The following is a 16809-nucleotide window of genomic DNA, read 5'->3' as shown; positions in this document are numbered from 1 at the left end:
TAGGTACTGCGATTGAGCTCATCCCTTTGCTGAGGAGGGATGTGGAGATGGTTGCCCAGATGAGGAAGCGGGCTTGCGTGCGCTAGAACACTCAGGAGGGTTGGGGAAGGAGTTAATGGCCAACACTCACATCCACCAGGCGGATTTCCTTGGCCAGGTCTTTGATGAGCTGAGCGGTCCGGATCGTCTCGGGAATTTCGTCTTCGTGCTCAGGAAGGGCCTTGTGGACAGAAAGTAGCTGATTAAACACGAGCAAAATTCTTCACCCCCTCCCCTTCCCCGCCATTCAGTAAGATCACGGCTGAGCTGCCCATAGACTCAGCCCCACCCATATTATGCAATAATTTATCTGTGTCTTAAATTGATATAGTGAGGTAGCCTTTACTTCTTCCCTGGGCAGAGAATTCCATAGATTTACTATTCCCTGGGAAAAGCAGTTCTTCCTCATCTCCATCCTAAATCCATTACCCCAGAATCTTGGGGAATTCGAGCAGAATCTCTTCCACTCAGCTCTGGAACATCTGGACTGTGGAGATGCACACATCAGGATCCTCTTCATCGACTACAGCTCTGCATTCAACAGTATCGACCCCTCGAAACTAATCATAAACTCCAAGACCTAGGCCTCAATACCTCCCTGTGTAACTGGATCCTCAATTTCCTCACTTTGTAGACCCCAGTCAGTTCAGATTGGTAACATCTCCTCCACGATCTCCACCAGCACAAAGCTGTGTGCTTAGCCCCTCTGCTCTACTCACTTTACTCTTAAGACTATAAATCTACAGCTCCAGTGCCATATTTAAATGTACTAATGATACCCTGGTTTTCGGCCAAATCCAAGGTGGTGACAAATCAGCATATCGGAGGGAGACTGGAAATACACTGAGTGGTGCCACTCAACGAGCAAAATCAAAGAGCTGATTATTGACGGCAGGAGGAAGAAACCATTCTAGTCTCATTTACCAGTGAAAACAACTTTCTGGCATCTATCTTACCTGTCCCTTCAATCACACCGTCTTCTCCTGGCTTCTGACATGCACTGAGGTCCCAGCTGCTCTGTATCACCAGCTTATCAGCTCTGCACTCAAGGAGGCCATGTCTGCCATCAAAGGCCCCCACCACCCGGGCCAGGCCATCTTCTCATAGCTACCATCAGACAGGAGGTACAGAAGCCTGAAGTCCCACACCATCAGGTCCAGGAGCCGCTACTTTCCTTCAACTATTCAGCTCTTGAACCAACCAGCACAACACTAATCACTACTTTAGGACAGCAACACTTTGAGTACTTTAGACCTTTACTTTATTCTGTGTTCTTTCCTGTAAAAATGGTGCAGTTTATATTTTCATTGTGAATGATGCTGCTGCAAGCTTTTTGTTGAACCTCAATCAGAAGTGGAGAGCATTAGTTTCAAATTCCTGGGTGTCAAGATCTCTCTGAGGATCTAACCTCATCCCAGCATATCGATATAGTTATAAAGAAGGCAAGACGGTGGCTATACTTCATTAGGAGTTTGTAGAGATTCAGTGTGTCAGCAAATATACTCAAAAACTTCTATAGATGTACCATGACAAGTTGCATCACTGTCTGGTATGGAGGGGCTACTGCACAGGACCGAAAAAAGCTACAGAAGGTTGTTAAATCTGGTCAGCTCCATCTTGGGCACAAAGTACCCAGGACAACTTCAGGGAGCGGTGTCTCAAGACCTCCAGCACCCAGGGCATGCCCTTTTCTCACTGTTACCATCAGGGAGGAGGTACAGAAGCCTGAAGGCACACACTCAGTGATTCAGGAACAGCTTCTTCCCTTCTGCCATCCGATTCCTAAATGGACATTGAAGCTTTGGAGACTACCTCACTTTTTTGTAATATACAGCATTTCTGATTTTTTGCATGTTTTAGTCTAATCAATATATGTGTACTGTAATTGACTTACTTCTTTATTTATTATTATTTTATTTTATTTATTTTTTCTCTCTCTGCTGGATTATGTATTGCATTGAACTGCTACTGCTAAGTTAACAAATTTCACGTCACATGCCGATGATATTAACCTGATCTGAGTTCCCTTTCACCATGGTCACTGGGCGTCAGGGGGCTCAACAGCGTCAGTAGGTATTTTTTTTATTGCTTCTGCGCAATAACAAGGATGGAGCCAAGGTCACAGAAAGAAACAGCATAGAAAGAGGCCCATGCTGACCATTAACTGCACATCAACTGCACTTTTTAACAAATTCTTCCTACTTTTTCCAGAGTTGTACAGCACAGAAAAAGATGCACATTCAGTGACCACTTTATTAAGTATCTCCTATACCTAATAAAATGGCCATTGAGTGTATATTCATGATCTTCTGCTCTTGTAGCCCATCCACTTCAAGACAGGACGTGTTGTGCGTTCAGAGATGCTCTTCTGCACACTACCTTTGTAACGTGTGGTTATTTGAGTCACTGCCGCCTTCCTGTCAGCTTGAACCAGTCTGGCCATTCTCCTCTGATCTCTCATTAACAAGGAGTTTTCACCCACAGAACTGCCGCTCACTGGATTTTTTTTGTTTTTCACACCATTCTCTGTAAACTCTAGAGACTCATATGGGAAAATCCCAGAAGGTCAGCAGCTTCTGAGATACTCAAACCACCCCATCTGGCACCAACAATCACTCCATTGTCAAAGTCACTTAGATCACATTTCTGGGGGATGTCACATGATGACATAGGATCGAGAGATGGAAATCCAGCTCTCCCGTAAAAAAACAGTAAAATAATGTTTAAGTGAAGAAAAGTTAGTATTTTCCTTTTAAAAATTACTTATAAACTACTCAGGATTGTCTTAAGATATGTCTCCTAAACAGAAGCAGGAGAAAACTACTACTTTGAAGACAACACAAGTTGGAAAAGAATCAAGGCCGGCCGCCATGAAAGAGCCTCAAGTGCAATTTACCTCCAGCGATACAGAACAGGAAACTGCGGCAACATCAACCGTTTCCAAAAAAAAAAGAGCAACAGGAATTGTGCATGCGTGAAGGAAGGGGCATGCGCAAACACGAGCAACCCAAACTACAAATCCCAGCTATGATCGGAACTGAAAGTGAAAGTGATTATGAGGTGGAATCAGATTCTCTGGATAAATCAGACGAAGATGAAGAGACAAACAAAGAAGAGCAACAGGAAGAGGTTGGAGGTGATGTTGGAGACATAAAAAAATCTTTGGTGCAAATAATGCATAAATTAAAAGCATTAAAAGTAATTTAAAAAGATATTAACAATATGAAGATTATGTTTGATAAAATGATGAAAAGACAGGACAAAATGGACAAGAAAATTAAAAACTTGGAAGAAACAACCGGAGACACCATTGATAGAGTGAATAAAATGGAAGATCACATTTCTTCTCCATTCTGATGTTTGGTCTGAACAGCAACTGAACCGCTTGACCATGCCTGCGTGCTTTCATGCACTGAGTTGCTGGAACATACGTTGTTATTACTCTTATCTTGTTCTGCCTCACTGTGTGAACCGCATGCAGGACCAGATTATCACTTTATCTCAGCACGTGACAATAATAAACCACTGCCACAACACTTGATATTTCACCGTCCACGACACCAGTAATTCCAGTGTTGTCTACAAACGTGCTATTTCCTATGTTCTCACAGACCAGGGTCATTTACAGCAGCTGATTAACCCACTGACCCCGCTCGTCATTGACCAATGTCCTGGGAAGACATTACAATCTCCTTGCGATGTCGGATTTGGTGTCAAACCCGGGTCTCCGGTACCAGGAGGCTGGGGCTCTACCTGCTCTACCACTGTACCCCCAAGGGTTTGTGATGGTTATTTGGACCTCTGATCTATTGTCCCACTCATACCCAAACCCTGCCCCTCCTCCCCTTACCTTCGTCATTCCCGGCTCGGTCAATCCCACCCGGTCCACTACCCTCCAATCCTCAGAGGCTTAACAGTGGAGTGGGGGGGGGAAATAGACTGGACGTTACCTCTTTCTTCATCCAGGACCTGAAGGCCATGTTGAGCGACTTGGCGCCGTGCACGAGGTAGTGAGCTGGGTGCCTGCTGTTCTCACGCAGACCTGCGGGTGAGAACCGAGAACTGTACAAGCACTGGGGATACAGAACATGCAAGAGTCACCCACCACTGGCTCGGCACTTGTGGGCTGGTGCGAACGACTCGGGGAATGGCAGCAGATCAGAGAAAATAACACAGGAACATCACAGACCAGAATGAGTAACACACGGCAACACCCAAACCACAGTGAATATCATACAGAGTTACACAGAGACAGTAATAAGTGACATGGGAAATGGTGCGCAAATGGGAGTAACAGAGCAACACGTAGACCGGAGCGAGTTACAGAGAGAATAACACACAAACTGGACGGAGTTTCAGGGAATAACACACAGAACAGAGGGAGTTACAGAGAGAACAACACACAGTCCGGAGTGAGTTACAGGGAATAACACAGAGAGAATAACACACAAACCGGAGTGAGTGACAGGGAATAACACAAAGACTGGAGAGAGTTTCAGGGAATAACACACAGAGCAGAGCGAGTTACAGGGAATAACACAGAGAGAATAACACACAAACCGGGGTGAGTGACAGGGAATAACACACAGACTGGAGAGAGTCACAGAGAGAATAATACAGACCGGGGCAAGTTACAGACAGAATAAGACACAGAGCAGAGCGAGTTACAGAGAGAATAACACACAGACCGGAGTGAGTTACAGAGAGAATAACACACAGACCGGAGTGAGTTACAGAGAGAATAATACACAGAGCAGAGTGAGTTACAGGGAATAACACAGAATAACACACAAACCGGAGTGAGTGACAGGGAATAACACACAGACCAGAGTGAGTGACAGGGAATAACACACTGAGTGATACAGGGAATGTTGCACAGACTGTAGTGTGGGACACACAGTAACTGACAAATCAGAGTCATTCTTTACGAGTGGGTGGAAAACCCTGATTTCTGTACCTCTGAACGTGTCCAGGAGATGCTTCCCGACGTACCAGCAGATGGTCTCGAAGTTTGGGAACTTAAAGAGATCTGCCGTGTTCAGCCTCTTTTCTATCTCGTAGGCCCTGGGAAAGGGACAGATAAACAGGCGAAGAGTTTTGGAAAAGAGGGTGAATAGATCGCACATTTCCAGATCAAAACATTTCTCCGCCCTACCCTAGTTGCCTGGTGTGGGCGCCAGCTCTGTGATAACTAGCTGTGCCCCTCAGATCAATGTAGAGGAAGAACCCTCAAGATGGAACTCTACCACATACATGGTTGGCCCTGAGGCCGGGAGTTGTTTGCTCTGGGCTAAGCATATCACTGTTACCAGGCCTCCCCTCTCCACCCCACCCCACACACCTGTGTTACCCAGACACTTGACAGGACCTGTCTCTAAACAGTGCCATGTGGAGGGGGTGGTGTATAAACAGATAGGAGTTGCAATCTACAACCTCACCGTGCCTCTGTGAGGTTAGTCCATGCACACCACATCCACCACATTACCTCTCTCCCTGTCTACGAGTCAGGAGTGTGACAACACACTCCCCAATTGCCGAGGTGGGTCAGTCCATGCCCTTCACATCTACCACATTACCTCTCTCCCTGTCTACAAGTCAGGGATGTGATGGAACACTCCCTACTTGCCTGGGTGGGTTAGTCCATGCCCTTCACATCTACCACATTACCTCTCTCCCTGTCTACAAGTCAGGAATGTGATGGAACACTCCCTAGTCCATGCACACCACTGCCATGTTACCTTTACCAAAAGCTCAGCTCGCATGCTGAACCCTCCCAGGTGAGCACAAGAATACAGAAAGAACACTGATATGGGCTATTTGGCCCACCGAACCCATGCTGACCCTCAACCACTCATTGGTACTTCCTATTTTCTGCTTGCTATCTTCGAATCCGATTCTACCCCGGGGTGAACCGTACCAGCTCAACTGTGAGAACGTGGTGCATGCACATGCAGTCGGTTGGTCGTTACTAACAAAAGTCAGTTTAATACTTGGTCTGGGGAACATTGCTCACGAATGGGAGGAAATGGGAACACCTGGGGTCACTGTGAGGACATGCAAACTCCAGACAGACAAGGCAGGGCTTAACACAGACCCTCTGCAAACTTCAGCCGGAAGCAGGGGGCGAGTGCCAAGTCCCACACGATGCAAGCTCAGACAAGGTGTGTTTCACAGGAGGCAAGATAAAAACTGAGGCGAGGCCTGAGCTGACTGGGACAAGTCGTCTGTCGGAGGAACTGAGTGGGTCGAGCAGTGGAGGTGGCTGAGAAAGGCACTGACATTGAAACGCTGCCTCAGGACTTACTTCAATTGCATTTCGATGTTTAGACTGTGGAGGAAGTTTCCGCCGAATGCGATACAGTCCAGGGGGGTGAGTACGGCATGGATCCAACCTGTGAGAGAAAGAGGGAGGATGGGGCTTAACAGGGGTTAGGACAATTGTGAAGACTGCACTGGAGTGTGGCACTCCGTCCTCAGCACCTCTCCCTCCCATGGTGTGCCACTCCCTCTTTGCAGGAGCTCCCACCTCACTGCCCCTCCTTTCTGTGCCGATCCTCCCTCCTTTCTGCCCCTCCTGTTCCACATGGCTCCCCCTCACCATGACGCCACCCGTCCCACATCATGGCCCTCGTGCTCCCTCCTCATTCCCCCTCTGCAGCACGGTGCTCTCTCCTCACTGATCCTCCCGCAGCATGGCACTCCCTCAAACGCACTTTCTTCGCCACCCCTTCCTCACCACAGTGCTCCCCCCTCTTCCCACCGCTGCTCTCGCTGCGCGATTACTCCCTCCATCGCCATGGCACTCTCCCCTCGTCATGCCCCCCACCACCCCTGCCCTGGTTCAGGGAGATCTCATGCCTTAAGTGCAAGAAGCAGGCTCCCAACGTCCTACTTCAGAGGTGGCACGAAGCAGACGGGTGTTATTGGGCTATACAACATGGAAACCAGACAGGGACTCACAATCTACCTCGTTATGTCCCGAGGTAGACCTTACTGAGGATGAAAGATCAACCCTATTCATCGTGCACTGAACAGTGAAACCTACGGGGAGACGCACATCAAACCAGCGAAGATTGTGCCGGGGCAGCCCGCTACAAAGCATACCCACAACTTACTAACCGTAACCTGTACATCTTTGGTATGAGCACCCAGAGGAAACCCATGTGGTCACCGGGACAACATACAAACTGCTTACAGGTAGTGGCGAACATCAGACCCCGATGTTACAGCTGGCTGCTGTAAAGGGTCTCAGGAACTGTTACGCTAGCGTGCCCCCCAGCCTGCACTGCACTCGTTCTGTAACTGTAACCCTTTACCCTGCTTTTCCCTTGTCCCTTGAGTGGGGTCAATGGTCAGTGACAGATGAGGGGGTGGGGGGGTGATAGAGGAGAGGGTGATGGGAGTGATAGAGGTGGGGTGACAGAGGAGTGGGTGGGGAGTGACAGTGGAGGGGTGGGGAGTGACAGTGGAGGGGTGGGGAGTGACGGATGAGAGGGGGTGGGGAGTGACGGAGGAGGGGTGGGAGTGACAGTGGAGGGGTGGGTAGTGACAGAGGAGGGGGTGGGGAGTGACAGAGGAGGGGGTGGGGAGTGACAGAGGAGGGGGTGGGGAGTGACAGGGGAGGGGGTGGGAGTGACAGGGGAGGGGTGGGTAGTGATAGGGGAGGGGTGGGTAGTGACAGGGGAGGGGTGGGTAGTGACAGAGGAGGGGTGGGTAGTGATAGGGGAGGGGTGGGTAGTGATAGAGGAGGGGGCAGAGGTCAGGTCACTCACCTGTGGGAATGAAGAGTGTCTGCCCCTGCTTCACCGAACACTTGTAGCACTTGTCCACCTGGTCCCCGTAGAACATCTCGTTCTGGTTGTTGGACGAGCTCCAACATTCGAACAGGGCCAGGTTGGCGCTGGTCGGCCGGATCAGGTAGAAAATCTTCTCTCCCTACCCGAGGAAGGCAGCAGGTGACACTCCACTCAAGACCACGGGCGCTCGCAAGGTCAAGCCGACAGTTCACTCGGGCAAGTCCCCTTCCACTCCCTTTCTGAATGGGGTGCCGAGAATCTCCTCTATCACAGCCACCCACTCAACACCCCACCAAACTGTGCCAGCTTTCCAGGACGGGGAGATACGCGGCAGAGGGAGGGCTGAAGTGGTAGGTGGGCGTGGAGAGGAGCAAGAGGAGGAAGGAAGGAAGGTGAGGACTGGAAAAGGATGGAGTAGGGAGGAGAGGAAAGGAGGACGGAGAAGAGGACTGGAGGATGGTGGGGTGGACTGGAGAAGGGAGGGGAGGGGGAGGGAGGAGGGAAGAAAGACAGGAAGTTCAGGAGGGAGGGGATGGGAGGAGGGGCTTCCCCCCCTACCTTGAGTACGTGGTACCAGACGGAGGTGCCTCCAAAGTCGATGTGGAAATCGGTGTAGCTGTCCTTCACTCCCATCAGGCAGTACTTCTGCACGCTGGGCCGCTCGAAGAGCGACGACTCCGGCCACAGGTTCTCCACCCACGACAGCTTCCTGACCAGCCTTGGCGTCTCCACCAGGTTCGACAGCCTGCCGGGTGTCGAGGGCAAATTGTCTGAGAGGGGTCGCTGCCTGCTCCCGTTGCCACTACCAGCAGCAGGGGCGTTCGCCAGCTCACTCACCCGCTGCCCAGCATTCCCTCCTCTCCCCGCGGCACTCCTTACTCACACCACCCCTCACTCTTCCCCTGTGCCAATCTCCATTCCACTACCTGGTTCTCTCTCCTCCCCACTGCCCAGCACAATTTGTCCTCTCCACACCACTGCCCCTCCCATGGCCAGCCACCCCCTCTTGTCTTCTCCACAGTGCTGGTGACTCACTTCCTCCTTCCTACCCTTCCACAGCATCTTCCCCCAGCCCACCCCGGTTAACCTATTATTTACCAGCTTACACTAAACTGATAGACCCCAAACTTCTATCAACACCCTACTATCTTTGAACAGACTGACTGTACCCTCACACACAGACACCCTCACTGGATCTTGTGTACGCACACTGTCACTGGGGCTTGAGTGTGAAGAGATTCCTACCAACCTCGGGATTAAGTGAACAGGAACGGGAAGTGGGAAGAGATTTCTACAGACCTCAGGAGGTAGTGAACCGGAAGCAGGAAGGATGAGGGAAGTGGGAAGAGATTTCTACAGACCTCAGGAGGTAGTGACTGGCGTTTTATTTTGTGGTGGCTCTCCCACTGATATAAACACTCAAGATTGATCAGGAGGGCAGGATGTGGGTGACAGCCCACTCAATCTCTCTCTCCCTCCCTCCACCCCACTCACCTGGTGTCTGAGAACTCAAGGCTGATGACGTTGAGGACCTTCTCCCGGTCGCCGCTGTTGTAGTATTTGACGAAGTCGCCCAGCTTCATCTTACAGTCAGCCTGCCTCGCCACGTCAATCACGTCGATGATCTTCTCTGACCCTGGGGTAGGAGCGAGGGGGGAGAAGGGGAGACTTGGTGAAGTGGCAGGCGGAAGATCACAATGTAATCGGTGCCCTGAGCATAGATAGGGAGGAACTGCTTCATCAAGCATCTGTGCTCCGCTCCCCCACAAAAGGCTGGATCTCCCTGTGAACACCACCTTAATTCTAATTCCCATTCTAACAGGTCAGTCCACGGCCTCCTCTGCTGCCACAATGAAGACGCTCTCAGGCTGGTGGAGCAACACCTCATACCTGTCTGGGTAGCTTCCAACCTGACAGCATGAACATCGATTTCTAGAACTTGCAGTAATTTCTCCATTCCAACCCCCTTCTCCTCTCCTTAGCTGCCCAACACTTCTCTCTACCCCATCTCCTGTCTTCTCCTTTCAGATTCCTTCTTCCTCAGCCCTTTACCTCGTCCGTCATTTCCCAGCTTCTCATTTCTCCCCCCCACCCCAACTTTCCCACTCACACACCATTCAGTATTTTGTGCACTGCCCAACTTAATTGAGTTCCTTTTTGAAGAACGTGCCTTCAGTTTATACTGGTGTATTCCTTGTGAGTGTCTACCCCCGCGGGTGCAGAGCTGGGCTGAGAAGTGGCAAAAGCAGGTCGATGCAGAAAAGTGTGCAGTTTGTTCGCTTTAGAAAGCCGAATGAGAACAGGGATGATGACAGGATTCGTCACAATGGGGAGGAATAGAAGGTCCTCATCTCTGTCCTAAAGGGACATTCTTCTATTCCTAAATTAAAGGAAACATCCTCTCCACGTCCACTTTAACTCAGCCTTTCAGTATCTGGTAGGTCTCAATGAGATCCCCTCCCCTCATCCTGCTGAACTTGAGTGCAGGCCCAGGCCATCAAAGGCTTCCCATATGTTAACCCTTTCATTCCCATGGACCTCCTCTGAACCTTTCTCTACTGCCAGCACACCCTTCCTTAAGGCGCAGAATCTAAAACTGCTCACAATGTACGGTCTGACATTATAAAGCCTTGGCCTTGTTTCTAGGCCCCACTTGGTGGTGCAATAATATCAGTGCCGGACTCCAGAGTGAAGATTCCCAAGTTCGAATCCAAGTCGGGTTGAGCGTCGAGCGAGCAACTCGGCCTCGTAAACACAAGAATAGCTTGCAACGGAAACACCGTCATGTCGGTGACCTGATAACTCCACTGTCGAGTTAAAGGCTATTGTTCTTCTTGCTTCTATATTTTAGTCCGCAACCCCTTCTATATTAGACCTCACCTACACCTCAAGGGGGCATGGATGGTGTGGGTGTGAAGATAGAAGTGGCGAATGACGGTGAGGGAAGCCACTGAGTGCTTGGGAGGGGATCAGAAAGGGTGGGAGAGGAATGAGAGGGGTAAGACTGCGAGACCTGGGCTCTGGACTGCAGCCACTCACCTACATATCGCTCCACGTCATTCACCGTGAAGCTGGTAGGGGGCACCGTCATCCCCAGCCCATCTTTCTTGGCCACCAGGATGGGCACACTGAAGCTGTTCTCCTCCAGGTACTCTACCGTCAGCTGGTAGCCTGTCGGCCTCAGAATGACCTCGTCTGCACTGCAATGGGAGAGACGTGATCAATACCACCAGAAAGAATTGGCACTGGCTTACTATTGTCACATGTGCCAGCTTGTTCCTCCTCCATCAACACCACCCCCACCCATCTCTCTTCCATTTTGTGCCCTCACCCCATCCTCCTACTAGGGATAGGATTCCTCTTGCCCTACAGCCTCTGCATCCAGCACATAATTCTCCGTAACTTTTGCCATCTCCAGTGGGATCCCACCACCAAGCACATCTTTCCTACCCCTCCCCCCATGACTTTCTGCTGGGACTCCCTTGTCCATTCGTCCCTCCCTACTGATACTTCCTTCCCCCCCCCCCCGCACTTCAGTACTTACCCTTGCAAGTGAAACAAGTGCTACACCTGGCCCTACAACTCCTCCCTCACTACCATTCAAGGCCCTGAACAGTCTTTCCAGGTGAGGTGACTTCACTCCCAAGTCTGTTGGGGGTCACCTATGTATCTGATGCTCTCAGTGCAGCCTCCTGCGTATTGGTGAGACCCAATGTAGATTGGGAGACCGCTTCGTCCAGCACTTTCGCTCTGCCCGCCACAAAAATCTGTACTTCCTGGTGTCCACCATTTCAATTCCCATTGCGACATATCAGCCCACGGCCTCCTCTACTGCCGTGATAAGGCCACATTCAGGTTGGAGGAGCAACACCTCATATTCCGTCTGGGTAGCCTCCAACCTGATGACATGAACATTGATTTCTTGAGCTTCCAGTTACTGCTCCCTCTGGTCTCCTCCACCCTCCCCATTCCTGTTACCCTTCCTCACCTTATCTCATTACCTGTACATCCTTACCCTCTGGTGCTCCTGCCCCTGTCCTTTCCTCATAGTTTTCTGTCATCTCCCATCAGATTCCCCTTCTCCCCCCCTTTATCTCTCTTTCACCAACTTTTACTTCACCCCTTCTCCCAGTTTCACCTATCACCTGCCTCCTGGTACTCCCCCCCACCCCCCAATCCACCTCTGATCCTGATTCCTTCCCCCTTCCTTCCCAGTCCTGATGAAGGGTCTCGGCCCGAAACATCGACTGTTCATTCATTTCCATAGATGCTGCCTGGCCTGCTGAGTTCCTCCAGCACTTTGTGTGTGCTGCCCCACATTATTACACAGTGCATTGAGTTAGAACAAGTTAAAAGAACTACATTACAGAACCAGCTACAGAAAAAACGCAGTGCAGGTAAATGATAAAGGTCAAGGTCATAGTGAGGTAGATTGTGAGGTTAAGAGTCTCTCTTATCGGACAAGAGGGCTAATCAAGTGCCTGATAAGGGCAGCTTCTACCCTGATATGTGATTCCAGATATCTCCAGCCTGACGTCCAGGGTGGGCTGACCGCTTCACCAAGGCAGCAAGAAGCATCGTAGGCCGGGCTTCCATGACATGCTGAGCTGTGTCCACAACTCTCTGCGGTCATGGGCAGAACTGTTGCACTACCGAATCAGAGAGCAGAGGTGGAATATTAACAGCAGGCAGGGAATATGAGCAGGCCGTAAGGTTCACACAGAGAGGCCAACAGCTAGTGCAAAGCAGCCACCGGATGAACAAAGTCAGGTACTTGTACCAAACTAATTATCACCTCTATCACCAGGAATGCTTCTACCCTGCTGTTATCAGACTATTCCTAGAATGCTTACCATTGTACAACAGGACAGACTCTTGACCTCACAATCTACCTCACTGTGGCCTTTGCACCTTATTGTCTGCCTAAACTACACCACACCGGGAAGAATGGGAGCAGAGGCTGAAATAAGGTAGGGGAGAGGGTAGCAATACAATCCGGCAGGTGATAGGTGAGACCAGGCGAGACCGGGTGAGGGGGATGGTGTAGTACAGGCGAGACCGGGTGAGGGGGATGGTGGAGTACGGGCGAGACCGGGTGAGGGGGATGGTGGAGTACGGGCGAGACCGGGTGAGGGGGAAGGGTGGAGTACAGGCGAGACCAGGTGAGGGGGAAGGGTGGAGTACAGGCAAGACCGGGTGAGGGAGACGGCGCAGTACAGGCAAGACTGGGTGAGGGGGAAGGGTGGAGTATGGGCGAGACCGGGTGAGGGGGATGGTGTAGTACAGGCGAGACCGGGTGAGGGGGACGGCGGAGTACGGGCGAGACCGGGTGAGGGGGATGGCGTAGTACAGGCGAGACCGGGTGAGGGGGACGGCGGAGTACAGGCGAGACCGGGTGAGGGGGACGACGTAGAACAGGGGAGACCGGGTGAGGGGGACGGCGTAGTACAGGCGAGACCGGTGAGGGGGACGACGTAGTACAGGGGAGACCGGGTGAGGGGGATGGCGTAGTATAGGCGAGACCGGGTGAGGGGGACGGCGGAGTACGGGCGAGACTGGGTGAGGGGGATGGCGTAGTACAGGCGAGACCGGGTGAGGAGGACGGCGGAGTACAGGGGAGACCGGGTGAGGGGGATGGCGTAGTACAGGCGAGACCAGGTGAGGGGGACGGCGTAGTACAGGCGAGACCGGGTGGGGGGGGGGTGGCGTAGTACAGGCCAGACGGGGTAGGTGGAAGGGTGGAGTACAGGCGAGACCGGGCAGATTATAGGTGAAGCCAGTTGAGGAGCCAGACGACTCCAACACTTTATTCTACATTGTTGCTCTTTTCCTTTGTAACACTCATGAACCAGAATCAGAATTATTCTCACTTTCTTACGATGTGAAATTTGTTGCTTTGCAGCACTGGTATAGAGCAAAGACATTTCTACAAATTACTACAAGTCTGGAAAGGATTATGAGATAGCATTCATGGACTGTTCAGAAATCTTATGGTGGAGGGGAAAGGTTGTTTCTGAATCGCTGAGTGTCTGACTTCAGGCACCTAATCCTCCCCACTGGTGGTAGCAAAGGGAAGAAGGCATGTCCCAGATATTGAGGGCATGTCCCAGATGTTGAGGGCATGTCTCGGATGGTGAGGACATGTCAAACTCTGCACCAGTTCAAGTCAATGTACCAATTTTACCTCAGTTACAACACTAACTACTTAGCACAGTGGACCTTTTTACTTGAATTCAAAGTTCAAAGTAAATTTATTGCTAAAGTACGTATAAGTCACCACATCCAGATTTGTTTGCTTGCAGGCACACTCAGTAAATCCAAGATGGCAACGGTGGTGGAGGCGGATATGATAGGGTCTTTTAAGAGACTCCTGGAGAGGTACATGGAGCTTAGAAAAATAGAGAGCTATGGGTAATCCTATGTAATTTCTAAGTGAAGGACAAGTTCGATACAACTTTGTGGGCTGAAGGGCCTGTATTGTGCTGTAGGGTTTCTATGTTTCTAACTATGATAGAATCGATGGAAGACGTACCCAATAGCATGGACAACTGGTGTATAAAATACAACAAACCGTGCACATAGAAAAAGTGGGGGAAAAAACTGTCCTTCCTTCTGAAAACTGCATTATTTGTTTTTGCTTGTGTGCTGTTGGATTATACTGTTTAATTGGTATTTTCTTTGCAGCTTAATTAATTACCTGTATGTATTTTTATAATAAATTACATACACGTAACTTTTTAGCATGTTTCCTAGTGCCTATATGCAATTGTCCATTGTGTTCCCTAGTGGTTATACTTGTATGATTTTGGAGGTTTCTCCTGATATTGCATTATAAGAATAGGGACTACCGATTGGTTGACTCTCGTCTACAAACTTGAATGCAAGGTTTATTATCTGTGTGGTATTCGCTGACTCTGATCAATGAATTTGCGTGGAATGTTTCTTATCTATGTTGTATATGAAGGATCAAGCATGAGGCTCTGCCTTCACTCTGCTGTTCCATTGAGGCCCTCCATTGGTCAGGGTCAACATGAATGTTGCATGTCTACGTGATAAGCAAGCCAGTGCAGAATGATATGCAGAGCAAGCTGTTCCCCATGCAACAGGCTTCCCCCCACCCCCCCACCAAGCAGCTGAAGAATCCGAAGGAACGGCAGAAACCGATTCAGTTTGGCACCAGCGGTGTCGCAAGAGCTGCGTGTCATCGTACGACTACCTTACAGGGCTCCAGCTTTGGACTCTTCCTTGGGCTTTACTTCTAAGACCTTCCCCATGAGTGGGTACAGCTGCAAGGCAGCAGAGGTTTGAGATCAGAGTTTTCCTTCCAGGTGAGGGACCACCCATGGCTGATAACCATATAAACCATATAACAATCACAGCACGGAAACAGGCCATCTCGGCCCCCCTAGTCCGTGCCGAACTCTTAATCTCACCTCGTCCCACCTACCCGCACTCAGCCCATAACCCTCCACTCCTTTCCTGTCCATATACCTATCCAATTTTACCTTAAATGACACAACTGAACTGGCCTCTACTACTTCTACAGGAAGCTCATTCCACACAGCTATCACTCTGAGTAAAGAAATACCCCCTCGTGTTTCCCTTAAACTTCTGCCCCCAACTCTCAAATCATGTCCTCTCATTTGAATCTCCCCTACTCTCAATGGAAACAGCCTATTCACGTCAACTCTATCTATCCCTCTCAAAATTTTAAATTCCTCGATCAAATCCCCCCTCAACCTTCTATGCTCCAATGAATAGAGACCTAACTTGTTCAACCTTTCTCTGTAACTTAAGTGCTGAAACCCAGGTAACATCCTAGTAATGATGAGCCCCATCTGCCCAAGATGACTGGCTTTAAGGTATTTACGTGACTGGTTTCTTCAAAGTTCAGAGTAAATTTATTATCAAAGTACATCTATGTCACCTTGTACAATTGAGATTCAATTTCTTGCAGGCACACTCAATAAATCCAAAACTGAATAATAACCATAACAGAATCAATGAAAGACCGCATCAACTTCAGTGTTTGTGCAGTCTTTCTGAACAGCTCTTGTGCCGACTTTTGAAAGAACTTTGATTTAAAACATCAGAATTCAACAATGTTGGTTACGTGATGCAACCTGCCTGTGATTCTTTCACTGCACGTGTGCATACAATGATAAACTCGAATTTGAGGTGCCTCTTAATTTTAAGATCAGTGCATGTCGAATACTGAGTGAGCAGTCCAATCATTTTAAGTGTATTGTCAAATGCAAAAAAAATGTGCACAGGGACAGAGAAGTCATCACCATCATGATGTGCTATGTTGTATTATGTGGATGATCATGGTCTTTCCACGTCCATGATAGTTCTTGGCAAAATGTTCTACAGAATTGGTTTGCAATTGTTGCCTTCTGGGAAGCGGGTGGCCCAGCCATTATCAATACTCTTCAGAGGTTGTCTGCCTGGTGTCAGTGGTCACATAACCAGGACTTGTGATCTGCACCGGCTGCTCGTACGACCATCCACCATCCGCTCCCATGGCTTCACGTGACCCTGATCGGGGGTCTAAGCAGGTGCTACGCCTTCCCCAAGGGTGACCAGCAGCCTAGCAGAGGGAAGGTGCACCTTACACATCCTTTGGTAGAGATGCATCTCCAACCTCCACCTGTGGTGTAGGTGAATACAACAAGACAGCGGCTACATCATGGGTACACAGGTGCAGACAACACGTTAAGCAGAAATCACACAAGATTTCAAAGGAAGAAGGAACAAAACATTATTGCAAAACAAAAACCCATAATCTAAAGATGGCGCCGGAGGGTTTTGTGGACCCGGGCGACTTCTTCCAGTTTGTCCACAACACAGTTTAATTTCTTCCCTTTTAATGTCTCTTCTTTCCTTTTCAAGGTGGCTGGGGTCCTGTCAGAGCCTGTGATATATAGCAGCCCGGTGCTTCTGATATCTCGAGGTGCAGCCTGGAAGACGTACG

The 16809-nt window shown here is 49.8% G+C and overlaps 1 protein-coding gene across 2 annotated transcripts in view; it reads right to left on the bottom strand.

The window, feature by feature from the left end:
* phf8 (PHD finger protein 8) overlaps positions 1–16809 on the bottom strand; it is a 64723-nt gene that overhangs the window by 28704 nt on the left and 19210 nt on the right. For both annotated transcript variants that reach the window (XM_059949630.1, XM_059949632.1), the window contains 8 exons: positions 10875–11035; positions 9330–9471; positions 8394–8580; positions 7812–7974; positions 6344–6431; positions 4997–5103; positions 3990–4081; positions 131–220 (listed from right to left, as the gene is read on the bottom strand). In XM_059949630.1, the coding sequence (XP_059805613.1) occupies positions 131–220; positions 3990–4081; positions 4997–5103; positions 6344–6431; positions 7812–7974; positions 8394–8580; positions 9330–9471; positions 10875–11035 (1030 nt within the window). The remainder of the gene's footprint in view (positions 1–130; positions 221–3989; positions 4082–4996; positions 5104–6343; positions 6432–7811; positions 7975–8393; positions 8581–9329; positions 9472–10874; positions 11036–16809) is intronic.

This window comes from Hypanus sabinus, chromosome 24, assembly GCF_030144855.1.
Source record: "Hypanus sabinus isolate sHypSab1 chromosome 24, sHypSab1.hap1, whole genome shotgun sequence".
NCBI classification, from domain to species: Eukaryota; Metazoa; Chordata; class Chondrichthyes; order Myliobatiformes; family Dasyatidae; genus Hypanus; species Hypanus sabinus.
Note: the sequence above shows the minus strand (reverse complement) of the source record. Positions and strands in the feature narration are given on the sequence as shown.